Source organism: Vidua macroura, chromosome 6 (assembly GCF_024509145.1).
Source record: "Vidua macroura isolate BioBank_ID:100142 chromosome 6, ASM2450914v1, whole genome shotgun sequence".
Lineage (NCBI taxonomy): Eukaryota > Metazoa > Chordata > Aves > Passeriformes > Viduidae > Vidua > Vidua macroura.
Window position 1 is genome coordinate 43,470,629 of NC_071576.1, and position 25,904 is coordinate 43,496,532.

Consider the following 25,904-nt stretch of genomic DNA (forward strand, 5'->3'; position numbering starts at 1 on the left):
TTGTTCCCACTTCCCCAAACTTAAGAATGATGCAAAAGCAACACCTTTTTGTTTTCCCGAGAGCACCAGGTGAATCAGTTATTCTGAAAAGCTTTGAGAATGCCACAGAAAGGCACTGCAATCATCACATAACACACTATTACTGCATCCTAAAAAAGGTACAGAGATCATACTGATAGAGAATATAGGCCTTCTGCCTCTCTGAAAGGATTCAGTATCAGGGTAGCCCACAACAGTCAGAGATTACTCCCCCACTGTTCAGTTTTTGTTTTTGATGGGGATTCAGGTCAAAGTTGCACTTCTGAACCTTCCATCAGCCAAGGAGCAAGGCACATCTCTTTCCACTCCCAGTGGACACTGCTGTTACCTCACTGCCCAGACACCACCACAGCCTCCTGATGAGCTGCCATAGTGCATCCTGCCCTGGTGCCCCTGCTCTGGATTGTAAACCCGCCTCCTGGAACCACACACCAGCCTGGCTCAGCCCTGACACAGAGACAGGCATCTGTGGAAGCCACCTCAAGCCAAGAGAGCAGCACATTGCTGCATCTTCCCTTCAACAAGAAGCTAACACAAAGCTGGGTATAAACAGGAGGAAATGTTGCTCTGTGACATTCTCAGGCTGGGAGATATTTTATACCTGGGCAATGACAACAGGTTTAGCAAGCTGGATAAATATGTTCACACTATGAAAAAAAATTACAACATTTCCAAATGTTAGCAATAAGTAGAAGGTGACAGTTTTATGAAGATCCTCAAACAGAAATATGGGCTTTGGAGGGAAATATTAAGTTGTCGGGATGTCCATTCAAGTTTTAGATTTGCTCAACAGAAATAAATGACTACACATACCCTGCCCTAGACAACAACAAAAAAACTTGCCAGGAAAAACCAACAATGTGAAAACATACAAAGAAAGTAATCTGTAATGAAGAAAACCATAAGGGGAAAAAAAAGTGAAACACACACTATAAATATTTTTCTGCTTGAGCAATAGATAATGTTGGAGTGATATGGCACTTTAATCCTTCCAAATGCTTTCAGTTCATTAATAAAAGTACTTAATTTCTTTATTTTTCAACCTGTAGCTCAAGGCAATTACTTCTCATATACTGCAGGGGAAATTTACAGCTGGTCTTTAATACTGTATTATTTTAAACTACTTAGTAATACAAAGGTGTGTGTATATATATATATACACACATACACATATGAGGATGTGATGCTTATTTTCTTGTGCTTCTCTCAGGAAATATGAATTCCTTCTCTATCTGCCATAGAATGTTAGATTTCATTTTACGTATGTTTCCCACTCTGGATACAATTTTCCAGATACTTTGCCTTGAAGTAAATATTATTGACATTTTTTTACTTACAGATATTTTTTTTTTTCTTTTGCAGCTATGTCAGCAACCAAAGAACACATTTGTACATGCTAATGGACAACACAGCTGTATCTATTGCAAAATAGATATATTAATCATTACTCCATGGTAACAATTTTTTAATGCTCCTATAAATGTATTATTATAGCAATTCCATGTGCTAAAGAGATTGCATAATCTCACTCTAAAGGTTTCCTTAAAAAAAGAGATTAGGGCTATGTAGTTACTGTAGTTACTGCAGAATTTTCACTTATCCTCTCAGATTTTTCCTTTTCCTGCAGAAGAGACTTAAAAAAAAAGTAAATCAACCACACTTAATTTCCCTTCTCCCCATCCTAAAAGTATCTGGAAATGTTACTTCTCTGCCTTTTCTGCAAGAAGTCACAGGCTTAGGAATTGATTCAATCCAAACATTAATCCCTCAGAGCAAGCCAGGCAAATTGTCATTAACACACCCTACAGGCTCTGCTGACAAATCAATACAAGTTACTCAATGCAGCTGCAATGCAGGTCTGTATCAGACCTTGTCTACATTACAAGTCCCATTTTCTGCTGCATCCCTGCTTGCACAGATCTAAGAGGAAAAAGAAATCTTCTATTTAAAGCAATACTAGATAAAGACTCATACCAAGTAAGCTTGAAAGGTACATTTATTTGAAAAAGTTCAGCTGCCACCTTCCATCTCTTTGCTGTTACAGCTGAACAGGGATGGGAGCTTGGGGGAGCAGGGATTCCCTTCCCTCCCCAAATGAGCTTTTCCTGGTTCCCCAGGGTGTTTTCCTCACCCTGCTCTTGGGACACCATGGGATGCTATATGCTCATTGTGGGAGGTGCAAACCTGCCTTTACTCTTTGCTACTTTGCTGTGCAGAGAAACAAAGTCCCAACTTCAAAACACCTACGTGCAGTTGAGAAATCTGGAGAGAGATGTTTTGCAGCAGATAGAAGTGACCTTGTGAAATCTCACAGGCTGACCTCTTTTCTCAGAGCAGAAAACCAAAATAGCTCACTCAGATACACCAGTAAGGGCAGCTAAAAGAAAGCTCTTAAGTATGTTTAAATGTTTAAATGCCCTATTTTTTGTAAAGACAGGATTCAAAGTGAAAATAATCACTTTTCATTTGTTCCTCAGTAAAGATCCTCTCACACCATGTCTGTGTTTGCTACTCTTTAAATTAAGTTATACTCCAATCATTGGGAATAAAAAAAATTTGAAGGCAGTCAGATACCACCTTATAAAACACACACACTTTACTGATAATTCATTCCTTTTTTTCTGGCAGAGGTATTTTCTTCTTTCCCTTCCCTGTTAGAGAAATTGAGGCAAATTTCTCCATGCGTGCCCAATAGAGTAATACCAGTCCCACCATCTTCCCAGAAGATGAAACCTGTCCCAGACACAACAGCTGGGGCTCCTCTCTCAAACCAGCAGTGCCCAGCACCTTCCCCCTCCCATTGCAGGAGCTGGGCATTCCCAGTGGGGGCCCTTCCTGTGCATGGCCTCGGTACACCCTGGGCAAAATGGTACCCATGGGACTGTGTCCAAGGCAAATCAGATGCAGCCTGTGAGAAACAGTCAGCAACATGGGTGCGGTGCCAACCTCCATACAGAGCCAACAGGAAGGATTTTGGGGTGACAGCCACCACTTGCTCTGCTGTGAGTGCTATATGCAAGCAGGAGGCTGGTGAAAAGTAGCTGAGTAGCTTTGGCTGCAACTCCACAGAAAACATCAAGGAGGCTCAAGCCACCACAGGCAACTTCACAACTTGCCTGAAAGCCATGTCTGCAGTACAGCAAGGTACAAATGAATTCCCCTGCTAATAACAATTAAGTCATAATCTCTGAGGGAAAAAGGTTTACATGAGCATCTATTTAATTATGGATAAATTCTGCTTTCCCTTCATGCCTTCAAGCCAAACATGGCCAGTATGCCTTTTAAAAGCCACCTTCAAATCAACAGATTAATATTAGTTCATCAAATATCATAAGCTTGAAACAGAAGTAAACTGATCCAGAACATACACAAAATAATTGACCTCATTTTGCTGGGTGCAAAAAAAAAATTTTTCTACAGAACACTATAGTGTTTCTTAAATGCAGCCCCCTTTTATAGGCAGCTGAGGTTTTGTGTTCTATTGCTAAACCACACTTCTACAGGTTCTACAAGCACAGAGCCACTGCTTTGTGGATAATCTGATGTTAATTTGAGAAAAAAAGCATTACTCAAACTTACTTGGCAAGTACTTTCTACAAAGTCATTGCCAGCTTCACACAAACACCTACCTAATTCTTGGCAGTGTTTTACAAAACAAATTTGTGTGAGCTGCAGCATCTCATATCTAGAGCACCCTCCCACCCCCATCCTTTTTTTTTTAACAAGAGGGGAAATACTAACAGAAGCAGAGAGATCACTTCCATCCCACATAGAGGAGAAACTGCAAGATAAATATGAAATCACATCCTAAAATTACTCTTCCTAGAGCTGGTTTTGTTCATAACAGATAAAAGAGAAAGCCCACTTGAAGAGATGAAAGTGAGGCAAGGGAGAGTAAGAAGGAGAGCAGACCAGGCAGACCAAGTAAGCAGCACTGCTACAATCTAGACCAGGCAGCAGCTCTGAGAAAATCCCACAGCCAGGGCCCCTGACTTCACCCTGATTATCACTGCTCCAGGGGGGATCCTGCTCAGCTAGGCCATGGCACCCTGACCATGGTTTGAGTGGGAGCAACCTGGCTCCCTTTGGAAGGATTCACACACATCTAGTGACTCCCTGAGAGCAGGGCCTGAAAGGAGGTGTCCCTGCTGCCACCCAGGACAAGGTCCTCTGCCTGACAGCAGTGCTGAGCTGCCAGAGGACTCCATCCATGATGACGAACCTGGGCAGTTGCTATGGAGTCTCTGGAGCTGCTCCATGAAAGCTGCTCTAAAAAGTGCCAGATGAAGTAGAAATAATTAGCAGACCTGCACGAACAGAGGTTCCCAGCCAATGAGAAGACAAATACAATAATAAAGAGCAGCTTGACCCAAAAGAGTATTGCAGACACATAGCTGAGCTCTGCAAATCACACAAGTGTGAATTCTGTTCCTTGTGCAGCAGCCGAGCTGCTGGAGCCCCTGGCAGCAGGCACAAGACAGCAATAGGCCAGAGAAAAGCTGGTGCTGCCTGTATCCAGAAGTAACCATCACTGCAATAGCCTACACAATTATTTACTTGCCTTGCTGTTGAAACAGGCAGACACAGAAACCTGGCATCAAGAAAGGATGCATCACATACCCTGTATTTTTCTCTTTGGCTAAGCAGCCACATGCTGTTAGCTAGGCTTTACAAAGCAGCATTTCAAAGGAGTGAGCAAACATCATGAGAGATGCTGGAGTCATCTCTCCAGGCTGGAGTTCCAGGAGAACATGCAGTGGGGACCTAAACAAAAGCTTTATGGTGCCACAAGAGAGGGAGGAGAGCAGGTTTACCCCTATCACCGCAGCCAACTTGCAGAGCTGGGGAGCCTACAGCGAGAGGGACTCTGACCACAGGAAGGTTCACCAGCACCACTACTGACTGCTCTAAAGGCAGAAGATAAAATCAGCTTTGGTTTGGACCCAGGCTCCCCTCATTGCCGACACTGCTTACTTTTCAGCTATTTATTATCATTTGCTGCTCGGACTTTGCTTGACACCTCAGTAATGTGCGCTCTCGCACGCTGCAGCTTCACGCACAAACAGAAAGCTGGGTCTAATTCTGAGTCAGGACTTGCCGCCTCCAGTGGCTCTCCACTGCAGCAGCCTGGAAATTATGTAACAGCTTGCCTCTGGTTTTGAGACATCAAAGATCTTATTGGATTAGATGATGAAACAGTCCACTTGCCATTCCTCACCTACCAGCTCTGCCAGTGCGGGGAGTGGACATCAGGCATCAGCTCTGGGCATTTGACTTTCTATGTGCATTTGCAGCCTATGGGTTCTGGGAGAGGTTACAGTGCCTGGGAAGGGATTAGGTCTCTCTGCCTTGGGAGGAGACAGTTTGGAGTTAATATACATAAATGCATTTCCATTTTGCCCCCATGAGTTTCAAGATTAACAAGCCCACACAGAGTGAAAAGATACAATTCATCACTTCCAGAGGTTTTGTTTCAGGCTGTTGCAGAGTCAGGCAGATAACGCATCAATTTATCAACACTTTCTGATTTTATATTTAAAATTTTTTCTCCACCAACACGACGGCCAAACAGTAGGAAAATGAAGGGAGCTTATCTGAAAAATCACACAACTGCACCAGAGAAGTCCAATTGCCAGTACACCCTGTTCCACCAAATCCTGCCTCTTACGTTCCACGGTCATAGGATTTCTACCTATTTCAGTTTAGCTGACCACCAGCAAACTAACCCAGCAGTGAGAGCAAATGGTGGGTGCCCTGCTGGGTTATTGAGCAGAGAGGTAGGTACAAATGCCCCTTTGCAGGAAATTCTCAAATAATTTCATGGGCAAAGTCAGTACTGAAAAACCTGGAGCACGGAGCACTGCTTTAAGGCAGATCTGCAGTAAATGCTGCAAGTCCCAACTATCTGGCATTTTCACTCAGGCTTCAATCCAAGGAGAGAGTTTGTATATACAGTAGGATTGCTAAGGCAGCAGACTTATAAACACAACTTCCCTTCAGAATGAAACATCTGAGATTGCACTGCAGCCCTTACAGGAATTATATTTCTCTTTCAAAGACAAAACAGACTCATTAACTCTGATATGATGATGGCTTGGTAGCAGAAAAAGACTGCATAAACTCCAACCATTTCCTAAACATTCCTTTAGCAATTTCAGGAGCTAAAAACTGTTAATTTGCATGAGTGCTGATGAAAAGGACTTGTGAGTAATTAAGTCAAGTTGATCACAAAGGTAGCTCTGTCCCACTATAAAAGCTCTGTTCCATTCTAGACTCGAATATTCTATGCTTATAAAAAATGTGCATGTGTGAGTGTTTAAAAGTTACATAATGTAAAATCCCCAACACTGAAAATAAATGTGATTTTAACGTTCCTCTTAATGGCTCCAGCTGTAAGTGCCATGGCATAAGAAATAGAAAATATTCAAGTCAGTTTATCACATCTAAATATTACATGATCCAGTTAGTTGCTCTAATTGCTGCTAGGATATTTAAAACTTCCTGGCTACACAGAGCCAGGTCCATTTCAATGCAAGAGGACAGAAAACTTGGTTCTTAGAATAGTTTTCAGTGGGTTTTAACAGATGTCAGAGGAAGTCACTGCCAAAAGATGCACTTCCACTCCACTCTGCATATCCTGGTGACCCACTCCCAGCACCTCCCCCATGTCAGAGGTGATGACCACAACACGTCAAAGAAGTAGGTGGAAACTTTGTTTTTTTTTTCTTTCAAGGTTATATTTCAGCCAAATCAGCAGCTTGATTCAACTCTGCTCATCTTGGTGGCAGCAGTACTGCCATAATTCAGCTGGCATCAGCAGTGAAACAGAACCCACAGACAAATGAAAAATGTTGTCAGCCATTCTTTGGCACAAGAACAGTCTTTCCCCACTCCATGGCCCTAGGAGTTTTGAGGAAAGACATTCAGGAGGGAGTGGTAACTTATCATGGCCATATGTTGTTAGTCTAGAATCAGAAATAAGTCTGCATCTTAGGTCACAGAGGGAAAAATCTCACTTCCAACAATAGCCTTTATCTCATAGTTTCTCTCACAACTTGCCTGCACCAAGAGTTTTACGTCAGGCTAAGTCTGACAGATGCCAAGTTGCTCCTTTTGACAATGAGCAAAAATACCCCAGAAATTAAATGTGAGTGCTGGTGGCTGCCACCCCACTCAGGGTCTAGGAAACATCCTGCCTTGTGCCGCCAGCAGCTGCTTCTGCAGTAAACAACTTGTGCAGAGAGGGGCTGAGGAAGTGAAACATAACTACCCCTGGGGCAGGAGTTCTCTTCTCACTTGATAGCACAGCAGGGGAATTTTTTAAAGTCATGTAATCTAATAAATCACATCATCTGATAGGAAACAAGACTAGTCTTCTTTTTCCTCTTTTAAGCTGTTAGCACGCACACAGCAGCATCAGCCACTTCAGAAAGTACAGAAATTTTCTCTCTCTTACTCAAAGGGAAGAAAACCCTCTTGTTTCCAGAAGCCCCTCTTGTTTTTTTTTAATCAACAAATTAAACTGAACAAATTAAATGAACAATGAAAGCCATCAGTGCCTTCTAAAAATCATCAGCCGGCTCTCAAGTGGTTACATGTGAACCTCTATCTGGCTGGTATCAATAAAACACAGCAACACGTATTCACATTTGTGACTGTTCAAGTCTTCATCTTGCACATTTTCCTTTTTCAGAAACTGCATTTATATTTGTGGGACTAAAAGGCAAACAGCACCCAGGTTGATTTCCTGCTGATAGAAACTTCCTTCTCTTTGCCCCCTCCTGCCTCCAGGCAGTCGTCATTATCTCTTCTCTTTCCCTTGGCTGGCCGCTGTTGCAGAAAACCTTTTGAATTTTCTACATTCAAGAAAAGGCATCCCCATCTTCTTTTTTTAAAGTTTTTTTTGAAGTTTTACTTCAAGTGAATCCTTGTTGATTTTGGCAGTCTACTAGCAGCCTTTCTTAAGCGCAAAGGAAGATTATCCTTAATTCTGCACTCACATAAATAAAAATAATTACTCCCAGGGCTATATGGCCCACATTTAAAAAGTCCAGTACATCCATCATCTTCCTAAGTAAAACAAAAGCAAAACTTGTAGGCTACATGCACGTAAAAAGGGATCCCAATTTTGTTATAGGCTAAAAAGCTGAAGGGAGCAAACCTCAAAATAAAGCAAGCAAGTCATGCAATACCTGAAAGTAATCTGTGATGAAGGATCCAAGTTCACTCTTCAGCAGCCGTCTGTAGACAGAAGGAATGGAGCCATGAAGTAGCAGCCACTGCTGGTCATTTCTTACAGCTATATCTGCACTTTACGACCAGTCATACCAAAGATACAGGAATGTATGGGAATGGGTGCTTTTGGCCACAGTTAGATTTCTCTTATAGTTACATATGTATTTTACAAAGGCTATTTCCAAATTATAAAGAAATTAATCAGTTTCTCTGAAGTCTTCTAATTATAAACCACACACCTAGAACAAGCAAAAAAAAAAAAAAAAAAATTACCCCCCTGAATGAACAGAAAACTGGGCAGAAAATCTGGAGTTATTTAGATTGAAATCCACAATATTTTCTGCTTTTTTGTTTAAACAATGATGCCTTTCATGTCACTGAAGACAGCATATCTCCCTAATGTTGTATTTCCTTCTCTTTTGGAAGTAGAAGGTGAGGATAAGGAGAAGATAAATGAAACAGAAGCCACACCCACATTTTAACTACCATATTTCAAACAACAAAAAAGAAGGCATATTTTCCAAGGAAAAAATTCTAGAAATTTAACAAGAGGTGTTTTAATACATACAGGCAGGCAAAAGCCACTCTAAAGAAGTATTTCTGATGAAAATTGTTGGCTTTTAAATCAGGCTGTGATAAAAGTTTTAAATTCTAATACACAGTCATATTAAAAAAAAAAATTGGGATTGGTTTACATCAGAGGCAGCATTGAAAAAACAACTTAGGAAGTTCAGTGCATTTGCACTTTAAGCTTTCAGTGATTGAGAATAAATTCTGTAGCAGTAAATTCTACATAAATTTAAAGATTGCCCAACACTTTCCAACACCAAACACTGCAATTTTTTTTCTGTTCTAGGAGTTTTGCTTTTTACCAATGTGAAGAAGTATAGTCAAGAGTGCTTGAAAATAGCATTTGAATCAGCAACCATCCAGTTCTTAGGCTGGGTTTTTACCACCAAACTATGCCACTTTACCTCATCTCTGCTCAAAGTCAAATTTGACAGCCTTCCTCTCTAACCATTTTACAATACTTCTACATTTATTTGCATGCCAACATGCCTTTACTCTTTCTCTCTCTGAGTGTTTATATTCACCCACCCAAATCAAAGCCAATGTCTATGAGATCAATAAATCAGGTAAATCTTTAGGCACCGATTTGTCAGAAGCTTTTCCATTGGCTTCAGCCAAATCCAGCAGGCTCTCCACCAGCTGACTGACAAGCCCAGCAGGATATGGCTTCATGCAGGTAAGACCAGCAACCAGAGGCTTGCACCTTCGAAAAAAATTAGGGGAGGGGTCTCTTCCTAAGGATGGCCAGGTCACCTCCCACTTACAGAAATTCCATTTACCAAAGGAATTCCATTTACATTTCCTCTCACTGTGAAACTGACTTTCAGAGTAGTAAAAAAAAAAAAGCAGGCAGCAATCCAGAACAAAATGTTACTACCTGCTCATCTCCTGGTCCTGTCATTACCATCCTCCTTTGAAACTGTCCCATGTTTTCCTCTGCCAAATGATGAAGCATTGGCATTGTGCAGAACCTGAGAGCCTCTTACTGCATTTGCAAACTACAACCCAGGAGCTGACTGAACAGCTATGGGCAAGGGCAAGGAAAATGCACCAGCTCAACTTCATGGCACACAAGAGTTGTCTGTCTTGGAGGTTTGGCTTTTCTCCAGTGTCAAGCTAGAGATTCACCTTGTGCACAGAGCTCACCCTGTGCTGGGAGCTCCATCAAGAACCACAGGTGTGAGGCTGCAGGTGTTCATACAGACACACATGCAGAGGCCTGTCCTTTGCTCCTTAGATGGGCATTAATGAGCTACTTGGATGTGAAATGGTCTATTTAAAGAGTGACATTTGGAGATGTAACCAATGCTCGGGGCACCTGCAGGAACATTAATCATATAATTCAAGGTGAGTGCTTCCAAGTACAGCCTGGCAGTGCATATCTGTGGAAAAGGGCATTTCCCCTCCCACCAGGAGCACTGTTCTCAAAGCACACACAGTTCATAAAGAATTTCCTGTTCTTTGCCTAGTTTTCACCAGACTGCATTCATTTCAGCAACCAGCATTAAGAGAGCATGGTCCAGCCTCTGGGGCCAAGCCCAGACCCCACAGCAGTTCTGCTTCCCTGGAAAGGTGGGAAGGAGCACCTGCTCACACTTCAGGGGAAAAGCAGGATGCAGCCACTGCCATGGGCAACAGGCGAGTCACAAAGCCCAAAGTCACTCCCCAAGTCTGCTAATGAGCTGGGCCTTTAGCTATTTCCCAAGCCTTATGACAGCTGTTCTTATTTTCATGTCCACAAATACTCATCCCATGGAGAATTAAGATTGCTCCAAGTACTTAAACCTAATTTGAAGACTTCTGACCTGAACACACTAAAATATCATTAAAGTGCAAGATGCTGCCCTTGCTCAACTCTCTAAAGGAATTATATTTAACTTTTTGGGTTTGGGACTAGACCAAATTGGACAGAGTCTCCTGCCCTGATAGCTGCATTTATTTTGAAAGTGGGGAAAGGGGTAGTTTAGACTGCTGTTTAGTACACAATTAGCTCAAATTGCCATTTGAATCTTTTTGAGCTCAAAAAAATGCAATAGGAAGGAGGGGAGGGCATATAAAAGAAGAAGAAGAAACATGTGTGACAGCATTGTTGATGAATTAATATGGATGCAGTGGTAAAAAGAGAAGGAGGAACCTACATCCATTAGCCCTGACAATACTCCTCTCAGCAGCACTTGAAACCAAGGCAAAAATAAATAGTTCTGTATCTACTCTACAGTCCTATCTATTGCTAATGAAACTTTCCAACTAATCAGAATGAAACCACAAATAATCATGAAACCTGCTTTTAAAAGAAAATGATACTTCTAACCATCACTAGCATCAGTGACAAAAATGTTAGCTAGGTTTTTAGGGTTTTTTTTTATCTTTCCTGTTCATATTTTCAGGTTTTGCTCTGTAATTATCATGTGAAGATTAAGCTTTTAAACGAAATGCTGTGGTTCACTTTAAACAGTCCACGGTTCTGAGAAGTTTGGTTTCAGAAAAGAGATGCCAATATTATTATGTATAAAACATATACAAATGAGGCATAGCTCCTAGAAAGGAACAAAATCCTTAACAATACTAGCCAATACACAACCTGACCTTATTAAAGCTACACAAGTTGGAGAAAAATTATCCAAATACCCCATGCCATTAATGTCACTCGATAGCAAGAAAGAAGTAATTTAGCCAAAAACCCCCAAGCTGTGCATAAATTTGCTCTCAGCCCTTCTCCTCCCACCAATATCTTTGAACTGTGGTTCTGAAGGCAATAGATCCCAGCAAACACCAAACAAGCAGCAACAAAAGTCCATTTTCATGCATTTCAGCAACCTACCTGATATTTTCATTGAGGGTGTAGAGTTCATTGTTCTGCAAGCCTCCCCCTTTGAACACATTTATCACTGCTGTTTGTACGCTGCCAAAAAAAGAAATAAGAGAGGACAACATCCATGAGTAACAGTGTGATTTACCACAGAGCACAAGGTGAGCAAGGCACCAAAAAGCAGAGAGATTGCAACCAGGTGCAGTTAATTGTCCTTAAATAGTTCCACCCCTTCTCACCTTGAAATTGTTACTCTTAATTACCTACATCTCCCCTGGGAGACAGAACACAATCAACCTCAAGCTCTGCCTGGGGTAATCAAGGGAAAGTTGTCACAGGGATACTCCTGGCCCCAGATGCCTCTTGAACACAACTGTTTGGGGGTTCTTTGCTGCATGCTGCAGGCTAGTTGCTATGAGGAAACATAGATCTTTTGGTAATATCTGCCAAACACATCACGCTGCATTATCTAGTGATCCTACCATGAACGACCTACTCTGCAGCATCTGGCAAGACCCTGGCCGTGCTGGAAGATGTTCTGCAGCCAGCATCACCTCAGATCCGAGTTTAAGCCCTGTTAATCCTTGTAAGATGCTGTTGGAGTACCTTCTAATTCTCTCACCAGCACAGAGGAAGTCATAAAGTGACAAAAGACAAGAAGGTTTAGCAGGTCTAAAGCTTGACGTGGCTAACAAGGACATGTGTCATTCCCTAAACAGACATTCCCTTCTGTGGACCAGTTATGGCATCTGCATGCTTCACAGACCTCAGCTCACTATCATGGCACAAAACGGCAATGTTTTTGCCAGGCTACTTTTGTCTGACATTGATAAACTGAGCTAGGTTCAGCAAGCAAGAACAGTCTTCAGAGCACAGAGCTGGAGCCGTGTGGCAGAAGGGAAGGTGGGAACACCCACTTCTGGTAGCAGCAGACCATTACATCACATGAAGACATAGGACATCTCACTCTTCACCTTTCACATTGTTTTTCCAGTTGCCATTGCTGCATGACACACACAGCAGACAGGATTTAGCTATCAATAGGAAATGCCGGTTCAAGCCACAAGCTTAGTAGTTGTCAGAGGAACTTGACTGTGATAAAAGCTTCATAATATGCAAATACATGCCTTTGTGAATTAATAAACTGGCACTTATTAAAGTACTAGGAATGTGTTTTCCTAAATGGTACTTAAAAGATGCAACTGTTAACAAAAAGCAATTCTGCTTTTCAAGACAGTATGGCTGAAAAACTTTATGGCCCATTATGACAGTGGCCCAAAACCAACTGAGAACTAGTAGGTCTAAATTTTTCAACTCCACAGATGCTTTCAATGCCTGCAAAGCCTGGACATGCCAAAAATTTGTGCATGCTTATAAACAGATGAGCTTAGTCTTAAATGGTGTGAAACACAAGCGTAAGATACGCATGGCCCTCATTGAGGAGCTGCTGCAGGGCAGGAGCTCACCCAGGTGGGTCCTGCTCACCTGTTCCAGGCAGAGTTGGAGCTGAGCTGCATGGCCTGCCGGGCTGCCTGGAACCGAGGCAGATCACTGAGGACAGGGGAGCTCATGAAGCGAGGTCGAGGCCTTCTGAACGAGCCCATCTTGTGGAACTGGAGCACAAAGGACACAGCTATGGTGAACCCTCCTTTCATAGGGTCAGGTGGAGCAGAGCAGGACCATCAGAAAGGCTCTTCTCTCAAAGGTTCCAGCATCAGTCTCAGCAATGTCCATGAGTCTTCAGCCCAAGGACTCAGTCAAAACCGAAGAATCAGCCCCAGACTAGCGATTCCCCACCATGTTGGGCTGTGACGTGTGCTGCATGATGAAGGAACTGAAGCAGTCCTGCAACGCAAAGAGAGAAGAGTAAGGAAGAGAAGGGAGGGATGAAAATGTCCTGTGCCATTAAGAGCCGCTTTGGGAAGACTCTGGAATTCCAGAGTTCTTCAACAGCCCCATTTCCCATCTTGCCCCTTAAACAAAGACCAAACAGAGCCAGTCAGAAATGCAAACACGGTCTCTCTTTTGACTTCAATTAGCAGAGATGCAAGAACAGAGATGTCTCAACTCTTCTGCCAGAGGCACTTACAAATACCTTTAAAAACAGTTAGCCACTCAGCTTGTATATAAAACAGTAGTAACTGGAGAAAGAGAAAACTGTTCCACTAGAGAGGTACAAAAGATGAACAATGGAAAAAAAGATGAATAGATTAACACAGTGGGGTTTTTTTTGAGAAGTGTTGTGCAAGGGAATAAACCCACTTGCTATCAGTTCACTACAAAAAGAATATAATAATGAGCTTCTTCAAAAGAGTTCGAGCATCCAGATATTTTGAGCATGAGCAGGGCTTTTATGCTTCTGTTTTTTCTACAGCATGAGAAATAATTGCTAGGCCAATTACAAAATGCCCATATTTTCCACTCTGATCATCATCTCCATGTAGATGACTATGTAGCCCCAAGTAAACCACAGAAATAGAAGAAGCGAGCTTGAATAAAAGCCACAAAAAAAACTGGCAAAGCTTCTGTACTTTGAAATCCTCCCACTTTAGATGAATACAAGCAATCGATGTAGTTGGCAGTTTTGAGAATGAGATGTGGGACACAGGAGAGCAGAGGGGAAAAGAAACAAACAAAAAAGTTGTGTAACTGAACTGCACATGAAAGATGTAAATCTCTTTTCTACAACATCTTCAGCACAAGGTGAAAAGAGAGATGGTCAGACAAAAACAATGCTATGTGTCTGCACTAACTTGACTGGTGTTCAGCCCAGGGAAAATCTTTCCGCTGCACAAACTATAATTAACTCTTACATGTAAGAAAACAGCTTTCTTCCCACCTGGCCAGCCCCATTTTACGCTGAGCTGACTTTGTTACCCCCGTGCTGCACAGCCTTGGCAGATTCTGATCAATTACCATGAAGCCTTTGCAAGGCCCTTGCTGTGCCACGGACACCACATGCCCTGCCAATGAGGAAGCTGAATGGAGAAAACACTCCACTTTTTAGGCACTGAAACACATAGTACTATCATTCCTGGTGCTATTCAATAAATAAATAAAGTTGTTATACCCTCACAAGCTAAATATAGTTTGCAGAGGTCTCTGTGGACATGGCTACAAGTGCAACTTTTTCCTGCGTTTAGGCAACTCCTGATCGTCTTCAGAGATGACAAAGCCCAGACAGTCTTTGTGACATAAGCTTAACCTTAATTCTTGTTGCTTGAAAGGGCAGCATGTCGGTTGATTTTTTGGCTGCTCTGTCACAATTAAAATAAAAACAAGGCCATAACTTTTAGACATTAAGATTAAATGTAAACTAGTACAAACACATCAGCAGGATCTTTTGTGTGCATTTCAGAGCACCAGTTCATTTGACATTGCCCACATATTTTCAATCTGCCAGCAATTTCTCCATTGACAACTGTAACCACATCAGAAATCACCAGAAGAAAAAGCTACAGCACCTTGGAGAGCCGAGGCAGGTTCTTTTCATAGCGGACCAAAGAGTGGCCAAAAGGCAAAGCCCAAGTATAGAGGCTGCTTCTGTTGCAAAACAAGAGCTCATGACAATGTTTGTCTACAAGCTGACAGCATGAGGAGCTGAATGACAGCTCACTTCTCCCAGCAGCACAGTAAAACATCTCACTTAACAATTTTTACACATAGAAACATAAAATTATTTGGGTTTGAGGAGACCTTAGAGACCATCTGGTTCCAGCCCCCCTGACACAGGCAGAGACACCTTTCACTTTCAGAGGTATAAAATGCAATATAAGCATTATTTCTAGCAGGCACTTAGCAGGGCTAGAAAGCAGTGGTTAAGATGTGCTAACCCACAAGCCTCCTCTTACCACTACTCCAGATGGCAGAAAGGCATGCAAGCACCTTTCTCCCCAGCAATGAAATCATTTTATAGGATGCATTCATATTCATTTGAATTATATTAAGTTGCAAGGGGAAAGCTTAAATTCAGAAATGTAAAACAATATAACAACCTCTGTGCCTTAACATACATAAATTTAAGTATGGGTAGGAAAGTCTTTGGCCTGTTCTGTGCAAACAGTAAAACACCACAGTCAGGAAGGTCTCTTCCGAGCTTAGGCTATGGATTTACAAGATTCATTCCACACAGCAAAACCATGGCATTACAGTGGGCTCCACGATGAATTTCCTGAGCACTTCTTACCTAGGGAATGTGCTTAAACTCATTGAAACATACATGCTGTTTTCCTTAATCTCTGTTAAAAGTCACCAGGAGATAAAAACAAGCTCTTGCCTGGGAAGAGCCGATAAGACACCCCTCTTCCTTTCCCAACCCAGCCTGCAATGTATGTTACTGTCAAGTCAACCTTACTTTGGAATCTCATTAGGAATTTAAAGCAAGATCTTCAGCTTTAGGACCTGATTCATAGTCTTATTTCTTCAGGACTCAAAGACACAAATCTCTCCTATCTTATCTAAACCCAGTAACTATTAAATGGCAGGCACATCAAACTCTTAATTTGAAGGCAGACTAACCCTAAATGGTATCTATGCATAAGTGACCCTCATGTTACCAGAACTGGAAATGTCAGCCTGTGAGAAAGATCATTCTCTCCCCATGCCCACAGCCCATTTAAACTGTTTTCAGAGTTCCATAAAGCTCAAAGTAATAGAGAGTTTACTAAAAAACTGACTTCTGTAACGGGTACTCTGCAGATCCTGTGCACCTACCTGAAGGTACAACAAAGCACCTGAACCCAATCAAACACTTCCATCACACCAGATTTCCCTTTCACAGCAACTAGCTTCCACTGAAAGTTTTCCCCAAAGCAAGGAAGCTTCATAAATAACACTTCATTTTCACAGGGAGGCTGCAGCAGCAGTTTCTTGGCAATATCTGTGGTGTGCATTCTGCAGTGTGCAATTTTTTGGCTTTTATCTGGGAGAAACTACCCCTGTGGCAAGAAAGGCATTAACATAGTTATAGGTTAGTAAGAAGCCCTCATGGTATTCAGGCTATTTGAGCTATTTGGAACAAACAGCATTTAGTAAAATGCTGAGCAAGGAACAATTTTCATCTTGCTGTGAAAACTCTCACAGAATTATGCAGAAATGTTCAGAAACAGACACTGCTCTCCTAGAGGCTTTCGGTATAAACTCCTTCACATCTGCAGTTTCTTCTTGCCAGGATTAAAGTGGTTCAGAAGGCTACAAAATAAAACTTAACTTCCAATAATCACAATCCTATTAGCAATCACAGAACTTGAAAAAGCTTTACAGAGAAGCAATTACTTTTCCCCTTTTACACAGAATGATGGGAGACACCAAGATGCAGCATGTTCCAGGCACCAAGCAACATTCTCTCCATCAATTATAAAAGACATTAAGCGTCAGAGACTGAAGTGCAGTGACTGCATAAGACATACAGCCACACCAGAATTTTTCACTGCCACGTGGTTCAGCTGCTGGGATAATGCTTTACATGGCACCAGGGGATTCCAAACTGTTTGCCAGCTGATATATCCTAAAACATTCCCCACTCTCCTCATCTTGCTTAGTGACCCTGCACATCTTTTTTGGCAAGACACTTGTCATGACTAAGTCAGAGAGATAGGTATTGCTCTTCGTTCCCTTCCAGATGTCCTACCCACCAGTCCTTTTGTTTTCTTTATCCCTGATTATCATCTCAAAGTCCAGTTACCAAAACCCTCTAGACCTCTAACAAGGCAGATATGTCATCTGTGTAAAACTCAGGTCTTCAGGGGAGCTAACTCTGCAAAGATGAAAGTCAGTGTCCCCAGCTGAGGCAGCACAGCAGGACCATGAGTCAATCTGACAACAATGTAATTTCATCCACTTGTAATTCATCACATCTGAGTAAACACTTTTAGAATTAATATGAATCTTCAAAGAAAATAACTGAGCATCGAGACAAATCCTTTTCCAACACACATAGATACGGATATTTATAAAAGCATTACAGTCATGAAGCTAGGAAACTTTTATTATTTGTTTTCTGTTAGCCATGAAAAACAACAGAGAAATCATTATAAAATGATTTCACGAATCGACCTTTCCCTCCCAACAGATCATAATACATCTGACTGCCTGGAGGAAAAGCATGATCAGGAGCCACCCCTACTTCAACATCTCTCTCTACTAAAGAAAGAATAACCCAAATTAAAAATTAAAATTGGCAGCAAGGTCTCCAAATTATGAATCTTCATGATAATCTTGGGCCAAACAAACAAAAAGCCCATGGTAACTGAGATTTAACAGAACAGACCTTTAAAAATTCCTCTGATGTCTGCTCTGCAAAACTCAGAGCAACAACTGCTAACGGAAGTGACATGGCAGAAAAATCTACAACTGTTTTTGCTTCTTAGAAGAAATCTTTTATGAACATTACTTCACAACAAATTCAAGCCAAAAAGCCACAAGTCCAAAAGTAACTTCAAAACAGGAGGGAAAGAAATAGTGGAGAATGAAAAAGAGCAATAGAGAATGATGGATTATCCCGACATAACTGATGTTCTGCCATTTAATTATTTTTAGTGTTAAAAATGGCCCCTTCACAAAGAAAAACACATTTGTTTATATTTGTCTTTTATATGCTTCATGCAATTGTGGCATTGATGACCTATGATCATAAAATACACAAATTGGACACTGCAACATGCACCTGAGTATTCTGTAATCATTTTGAGTGTTGAAGAAACGTAATCTTTAGAAAAATGCCCCACTGTACTAAGCCTACAATGCTTAATGAGCAGTCCCATCCTGCCTCAGACAAAAAAAGTATGCAGAGAGCTAACCAGATTCTTGTTAGGTGATTCTTCTTCCAGCCCAATAAATCTTTAACAAAGTATGTGATTGGCAAAACCCTTTTTGAGAGTTCAACTGACAAGATATGAAGATACTACTTCTGACAAAAATCCCTCATTTACCTGCTATGCAGCCACACTGAGAAGTGGAAAAGCAGCTCACAACCTATAACTTGGAGTCTTGTAGGTCAACATAATTACACAAGTCACATGCATGAACTTCATTTATATTCTTACACGGGCGGTATTTGCCAATGCTAAATTAACAGCACATTCAGTTCCTCTTATAGCTCCCAATTGCTCAGTTTCTTAAAATTAAACAAGGTTTGATCATCATCTCTCCTACTTTTCAGGAGAGAAGATGATAAAATTGCGATTCACTCAATAACTAACAGAGGTTATTTCTGGTCAACAATGATCAGAAGCTGTGTCTTAGATACACCTCAGAAGCTATTGAAAGCAAAAGTTTCAAAAATATTCAAGCAGTCTAGGGTCCAATTTCAAGGCATTGAAATCCTTCCTACACTCTCATCCTTTTACGCCTCACCCCTTTGGCTATCTGACCCATGAAAAGTTTAGTGCTTCATCTACAGGCCATAAAAACAACAGGAATCGAACTAAATATTGATCTCAATATGGTTTAAATCAAGTCCTGAAGCAGCATGGAAAAGTGGTGACACTTTGTCTTGTGAGCAGCTCCTCACTCAGGAGGAGTGAGTTTATCTCCAGGTGTGTTCATGCCAGCACCAGGAGCACAGCCCATGCCAGGAGACATTCCCAGTTCAGGAAGGTAAGTGGAACAGTGCAAGACCAGCCTTCAGGTCTTTCAGTCTTATCAATAGGATTGATTCAAGTCACAAACTTTAAAAGACAGCTTCTTCCACCCATAAATTAATGGCATTCGCTTCTGAATCCCAAAAATCATCTCAGAAATTTTGCAAGGGGAAACTATGAGGCTATGATGAGGGATCACAAACCATAGGCAGGCTCAGGGACCATGCTTCAAGGGCAGGATCCACGTGGAAGCAGGACAATGCTCCACTTCCAGTGGGCACAGCCAAATGAAGGGCTGTGCCATAAGTGCTGTTCCATGGGGGAGCACGAGGTGATTCCTCAAGCTCTTTGTGCAGGTTCATGCCAGCTGGAAATGCAGGGCTTCAGCCAGCCAAAGCACATTACCTGTAACCCCATCACACACCTGCTGCCAGCCCCTGGCTGCCCCCAGCCTGTGCACTGCCAGCTGCTGCCAGGGTTGCCTGTCTGCCTGCCCCAGGTCTGCAGCCTGTCCACCCCTCCCTGCACCTTGGGAAAGCTCTGAGGGATCCCAGGGAGGCTCAGCCCCAGGCAGATGGGCCACTCAGTCCTGCAAATCACTCCTTTCATCAAGAGCTCTTGGAGGCATACTAATAGGAGTAAAAATAATTAGCTCAATTTTCTGGCTGAGGAAATAAAAGTTGCTAATCCAATGAAGTGACTTAGCCTGGTCTTCAACCTTGTAAGCCAGGATCCTATTCATCAAACAAAAATATCCCTCTAAGCTGCTTTAATGAAGCTTTCAAATTATTCGACAGTGTTGGAGAGAAAAGGATCAATCTGATCTACCTCTCCTTACCTCTCCCTTCCAAGCTGATTGAATACCAAAAGGTGACTTTTTTTTTCCTGGCTTCAACACCACAAAGGCAGCAACTTGATGTCCCATAAATAGTGGTGTTCTACTGGCCTCACATATCTGTAATTAAAATGGATAGATTTCAACTATTGAGCTTAAATATGCTATCAAAGTGACATCAGCAGAATAGGGAAAACCAGCCCTCTTGATACAAAGTTCACACTCTGGTATGCAATCATATAATCAACAGTTTTACTGCCACAAAACACTGACTACCCAAAACAAGATCTCACCTTCCTTATCTTCCTAGTACACACTCATCTCCACAACAGAGACAACAGCATCCCTGTTTTCTATCCCCATCTTTTGCATATTCCCTCTTCCAATTTGACCCACATCATGCCTTTATTCACCATATGTCTCAAACAACTTCACAAACAGATCTAACTTGGCTTTGATAACAGAATCATTTATAAAGAAATTCAGTGGTATCCACTAAGTTGTGCTCTGAGTTTCTGAGGTTAAATCAAACCTGAAACTCAAAGTGAAACTCTGCTTAAGAGTGAGAATAAATATACGAAGAGGGGGAAAAAACCTTTGTGTATATCCCACCATGGTCTGAGAACCTTCTCTGTAGCTGAGAGACCCCTGCAGTCCCCTTGGAGTTTACAGCCAGTTCAAAGTAAGACTGCTACTTCACATCTATATACATGATAGTACAACTACTCATTTAAAAATGTAAGAAATCAATAATAACACAGAGCAAGCCAGTTCAATGTGAACTAAAGAGATCCGCTCATAGTAAAGAACACACAGAAAAATAAATATCTTCCTATATAGGAGTAGCATCTAAGACAACAAAGTTATTTTGTTTTCTACCATAGATGTTCTGTGTTATTTCAAACAAATTTTTAAATTCCTAGGACTCACATCATTCATAAAATGGAGAAAATTTTTATGGCTATTAAAAGGCATGATATGGTTGCAAAACACTCTGACATGCCTGGATGGGAATAAGAGGAGAAGAGCTCATTAGAATTCCTTAGCTGACCAGAATGAAGGTAGAGACAAATTTGAATGAGATGCACTAACAGATGATTTAATCTGGTTGAAATAAATTGTATCCCCCAATAAGCAATTACCACACCAAAATCTAGCTATAAAAGGCAAGAAGCAAAAATGTCACACAGGCTTAGAAAAATAAAACTGATGGAGTGGTTTGAGAATGAAAAAACACACTCACTTCTTTGGTACAATAAAAAACCTATCCAATAGAAAGGAGGAATGGATAGGAAGGGGGAAAGATAGGATCTATCACCATTTTCTGATCAACTGAAAGCTTTAGGGTATTTTAGGCATTCCATATAGTTGCATCCATAACAGCTGGAGCAACCATCCTTTCAAAATTGATCACTGTGGTGCTATCATAATCCACAGCACCAAACTTACCTGCATCTGTCTTTTGAGTTTCACACACCAACACATGGCAGATGTAAAATCACCACTGCTTTGTCTCTAATTCTATAGCAAGGCTTTACTCACGCGGTTAATACTCCAAAAACCACAGCTGGTTTAATAGCAAAGCAGTAGTCCAAGGATCTCAGGCCCTCAGTTCAGTAGCTCATGTTGTTACCAGACCTATCAGTCTTAAACTCACTTCATTAGCAGGTGATTTTCCAGAAATACAGCTAAATGGAAAGACACATAAAAACAAGGAAGATGAAACACACACAGTTATTTCCTTCCACGGGCAGTATTCCAACATTCAACAGATGCCCTAATAAATGCACCCCTACTGGAGAAAAACAGCCCAAGAATGTATCACTTGAATGACACAAGTATGAGTAAGCCATCAAACTCTTTCTGTAGAAAAGGCCTTTGGACTGAATTGACAAATGTGTTTTCTAACGCAGAAACTAACTTAGCACTGCTTTCCTTTCTGAATCTCACCCATGTGAGAAATGATAACACCCACAAAGAGCCATTCCTTCAGCATAGTCTCTAAAAATATTTTCACAAATCTCAGAGAAACTTTGACCATTTAGACCACTTGACCTTTTAGACCATTCCTTCCTTGGTCAAATGTGGTGAAATTCACAAACAAATTCCTAAGGGAATTCACAAGAGAGAAACAGACAAGCCACAGTATGCTTTCTTAAAGGTGGTCACACTCAAGGAGCTGCAGTGAATGGCTCCTTATCCAAGTGGAGAGCAGTGGTTAGTTCTGGGATAGGCACCATTTAACACCTTTTTCAGTGACAAGGACAGTGGCACTGAGCACATCCTCAACAAGTTAACTGATGACACCAAGCTGTGTGGTGCAATCGACACACTGGAGGGAAAGGATGCCATCCAGTGGGACCTAGACAGGTTTGAGGGCCTGAACATGAAGTTAACAAGGCAAAGTGCAGAGCTCTGCACCTGCATCAAAGCAATCCCAGGTACAAATACAGGCTGGGCCAAGAATGGATTGAGAGCAGCCCTGAGGAGAAGGACTTGGGGGTGCTGGTGAACAAGAAGCTTGACATGACCCAGCAATGTGCAGTTGCAGTCCAGAAAGACAATCATATCCTGGGCTGCACCCAAAGCAGCGTGGCCAGCATGTTAATGGGGGTGATTCTCCCCCTCCACTCTGTTCTCCCAAGACCCCACCTGGAGTGCTGCATCCAGCTCTGGAGCCCCCAGCACAATAAGGACATGGACCTGCTGGAAGGAGTCCAGAGGAGGGCCATGAAGATGATCAGAGGAGTGGAGTACCAGGGTGGAAGAGTTGGGGGTGTTTAGCCTGGGGAAGAGATGGCTCCAGGGAGACCCAGAGCACCTTCCAGAACTAAGAGGGGGCCTTACAGGAGAGCTGGAGAGGAACTGTGTTCAAGGGCACACAGTGATAGGTGAAGAGGGAATGGCTTTAAAGAAAATAGGTTTCGATTAGACGTTAGAAAGAAACTTTGTACTGTGAGGGTGATGAAACACTGAACAGGTTGCCTAGAGAAGCTGGAATTGTTCAAGGCCAGGCTGCACAGGGCTCTGAGCAACCTGGTCTACTGGAAGGTGTCCTTGCCCATGCCTGGGGCTTGGAACTAGATGATCTTTAAGGTCCCTTCTAATCCAAAACATTCTGTGTTTCTATGATTGAATGCCAGGCAAAAGCATGGAGTGAGAGAAAAATGTAATTTCAGAAGCAAAAAGGTCATTATCAGTCTAAATGTAATAACATGTTTAATTTTCCAGGAATGTTAATCAGACAGCATGCAAGATATACTTTATCAAAATCAAACAATAAGTCAGCAACAAAAATTATTTAAGAACTATCTCTACTGCAACTAGAATGGCAATCTATTATTTTTGGGCTTTCTTGCATTTCATTCTTATTCCTTTTTGTTTGATTTTTGTTTTCACATTCCTGTTGTTGTTATTAAAAACCTAAACATGCCCCACATTTTTAACCCTGGGGCTACAAAACCTGGCAGTTAAGTAGCTGCTTATACATCACAGCCCATGCTCAGTCCATCTTCTGAACTGCACTTAAACTCATCTTGTGCAGTAAAAACAGGTTGTTATGCCCTACTGAATAAGCCCTGGAACCCAGCACATATTTAGTCAGTGTATATTTATGCTTGAACTCACATCAGCAGAAACGATGAGTACAAAAGGCCATACATTATGGGAAAAAAAAATCCACAAATGCTACAGGTGCCTAAAAAAGTCACATGAAAACTGAACTCACTGAATATGAGTTACAAAAAGGATAAAATTCTAGTACTTATCTCTGTGCTACTTTTAAATCCTTGCTGATATATGCAAGTCTCATTCCTCCACTCTTTCCATAAGAATGAAAGCTACATCAAAGAAAAGGTTAAATATCTCACCTGTTCTGTCTTTGGTTGCTGGAAATTTAAGGAATTGAAATTCTTCCAAAAGGGAGTAAGAACTCAGTAAACACTACCTGTGTTCCAGCTGAACTTTGAAAGCGAACGTTGAAAGTCTTATCAGAGTTTCAGGTGATATCAGACAACCCCTAAACACACGGCATGAAATTATTATGAAGAGTTTTATCTTGAAGGCGGAAGACAAATGCGAAACTGTCACCTTAACTGCGCTGTAAAAATGCCAAAAGGAGATATTACTATTAAGCTGACATATCAAAAAAGACTCCCAATAATGGGCTGAGTGCACCTGTACTTCCCTGCCCACCCTTGTCACTGCCAGCTTGCCAGGGCCATCCGTGCAGAACCCAGTGCAACATACCATATCTGACATGACAGTTACTTCAGCCCAAGATTTAGGACATCCTCTTCATAGACAACCAAGAATAAACCACCTCTGGAAAAGTTTCTTCCTAGCTTTATCAAAATGTACATGTTTTTTGACCCAAGCCCAAGACCTTTGCTCCCTCAGATGTTGTATCTTAGCAAGAATGCCAGTCTGAATGCTAATGAATTGTGCACCAAGAGCATACCTCATCCTAGATTACTGTGAATTTTGCAGTTACTTGGGATTTGAAGTCTACTTTTTCTTGTGTTTTGGAGCACAAGAGAATAACCTTTTCATTTTTTAAGTTCAATACTTTGGTAGCACCCCTAAGTTCATTAATTTCTTCTATGTTACAGCTAAAAGAAAAGTTGCATGCCTTCTGCAGGAATTTCTTAGCACTCTTCACCCTATGTGACAGGTCAATCAATCACAACAGTCTCTCTTGGCTGTAAAAAGTATCCATAGCTCTAATAGGAGAAGTTTAATCTGAGCAGCAAAAAAAAGGATGCCAGTGCTTTTACAACACAATTCTCCACTTACCTACACAGACAGGCCATTAAGTTTTGGGTTACTACTACAAATCATGGTCTCAAATCTAACATCCTTGCCATGGCTGTAAAACAGCTGACATAATTTACTGCACAGATTTTCAACTATAGGTCATTTTTTGTTGTCAAAATTTTTGCTAACAAAGTTCTTCACAGATGTAAGAGGATAGGATTTTACTTGCAGCTAGGGGATTTTCAGGAAAGTCAGTTCATTAGTAGACCACAGTGTCTTGTTTCCTCTGATTTAGAGCTATACTGTCAGGGGCTACTACCACAGTTGGGCTGTGGCAACTGTTTAAGAAAAAGAAATACCTAAATTGCGTACCAGCTCCTGTGTTTTGTGCACACTGCCTCACCATGAAATATGATCTATGGGTATATACATGAAATATGCACACACAGAGAGCGCTATATGCAAGATGTAAACAGGTCCTGCATGCTGATCCAGGTACCAGTGAGCTCTGCATAACCGAGGTCTTCCACACCACAAAATTGCAGCATTGCCTATAAATATGCTCAGCACTTGTTTTTGACAAACAAAATATCCCTCTAGTCAAGACAGCTCACTTACATGAACAAATCATCATATGACTGGAAAAGGCAGAAAAAAATAGCTGTGCTTTGGACTACTCTTTTCAGCATAGACAGCCAGGAGCTGCACTGACCAGGGTGACTGCTGGAATGACGTGTGGCTGTGGCTGATGTCCCATGGAGAAGACGGTGGCTGCCCACGAAATTGGAAAGCACTGTAAATATTCCTAGGACACAGAGGTTCTGAGTGCACTTTGGGGAAAGATGGGCGTCGACAGCATGGGAGAGGGACAAGGGAAGAAAGGGATGGAGCTACGCTTCACTTTGTTAAACAGGTGGCCAGATACTCTTACGGCTTTTGTCTCCTCTACGTGCTAATTCAATTTATTTAGAGAGAGACGGGAGAATAATCTCTCTCCCTCCGCCACGGTTTCAGAATTATTGCATCTCCTGGGGGGAAGGATTAGACTGAGACATTTGGTTTGGAAATGACTCACTCGGCA

At 41.7% G+C, this 25,904-nt stretch overlaps 1 protein-coding gene across 4 annotated transcripts in view; it reads right to left on the minus strand.

The window, feature by feature from the left end:
* The window catches only part of PRR5L (proline rich 5 like), a 41,807-nt gene that overhangs the window by 15,582 nt on the left and 321 nt on the right, over positions 1-25,904 (minus strand). For all 4 annotated transcript variants that reach the window (XR_008437686.1, XR_008437685.1, XM_053981217.1 and 1 more), the window contains exons 2-4: positions 13,139-13,498; positions 11,666-11,746; positions 8,232-8,280 (exon numbers count right to left, since the gene is read on the minus strand). Coding sequence is in view for 2 of the 4 variants with exons in the window: in XM_053981217.1 (XP_053837192.1) it covers positions 8,232-8,280; positions 11,666-11,746; positions 13,139-13,308 (300 nt within the window). In the remaining 2 variants the exon portion in view is untranslated. The remainder of the gene's footprint in view (positions 1-8,231; positions 8,281-11,665; positions 11,747-13,138; positions 13,499-25,904) is intronic.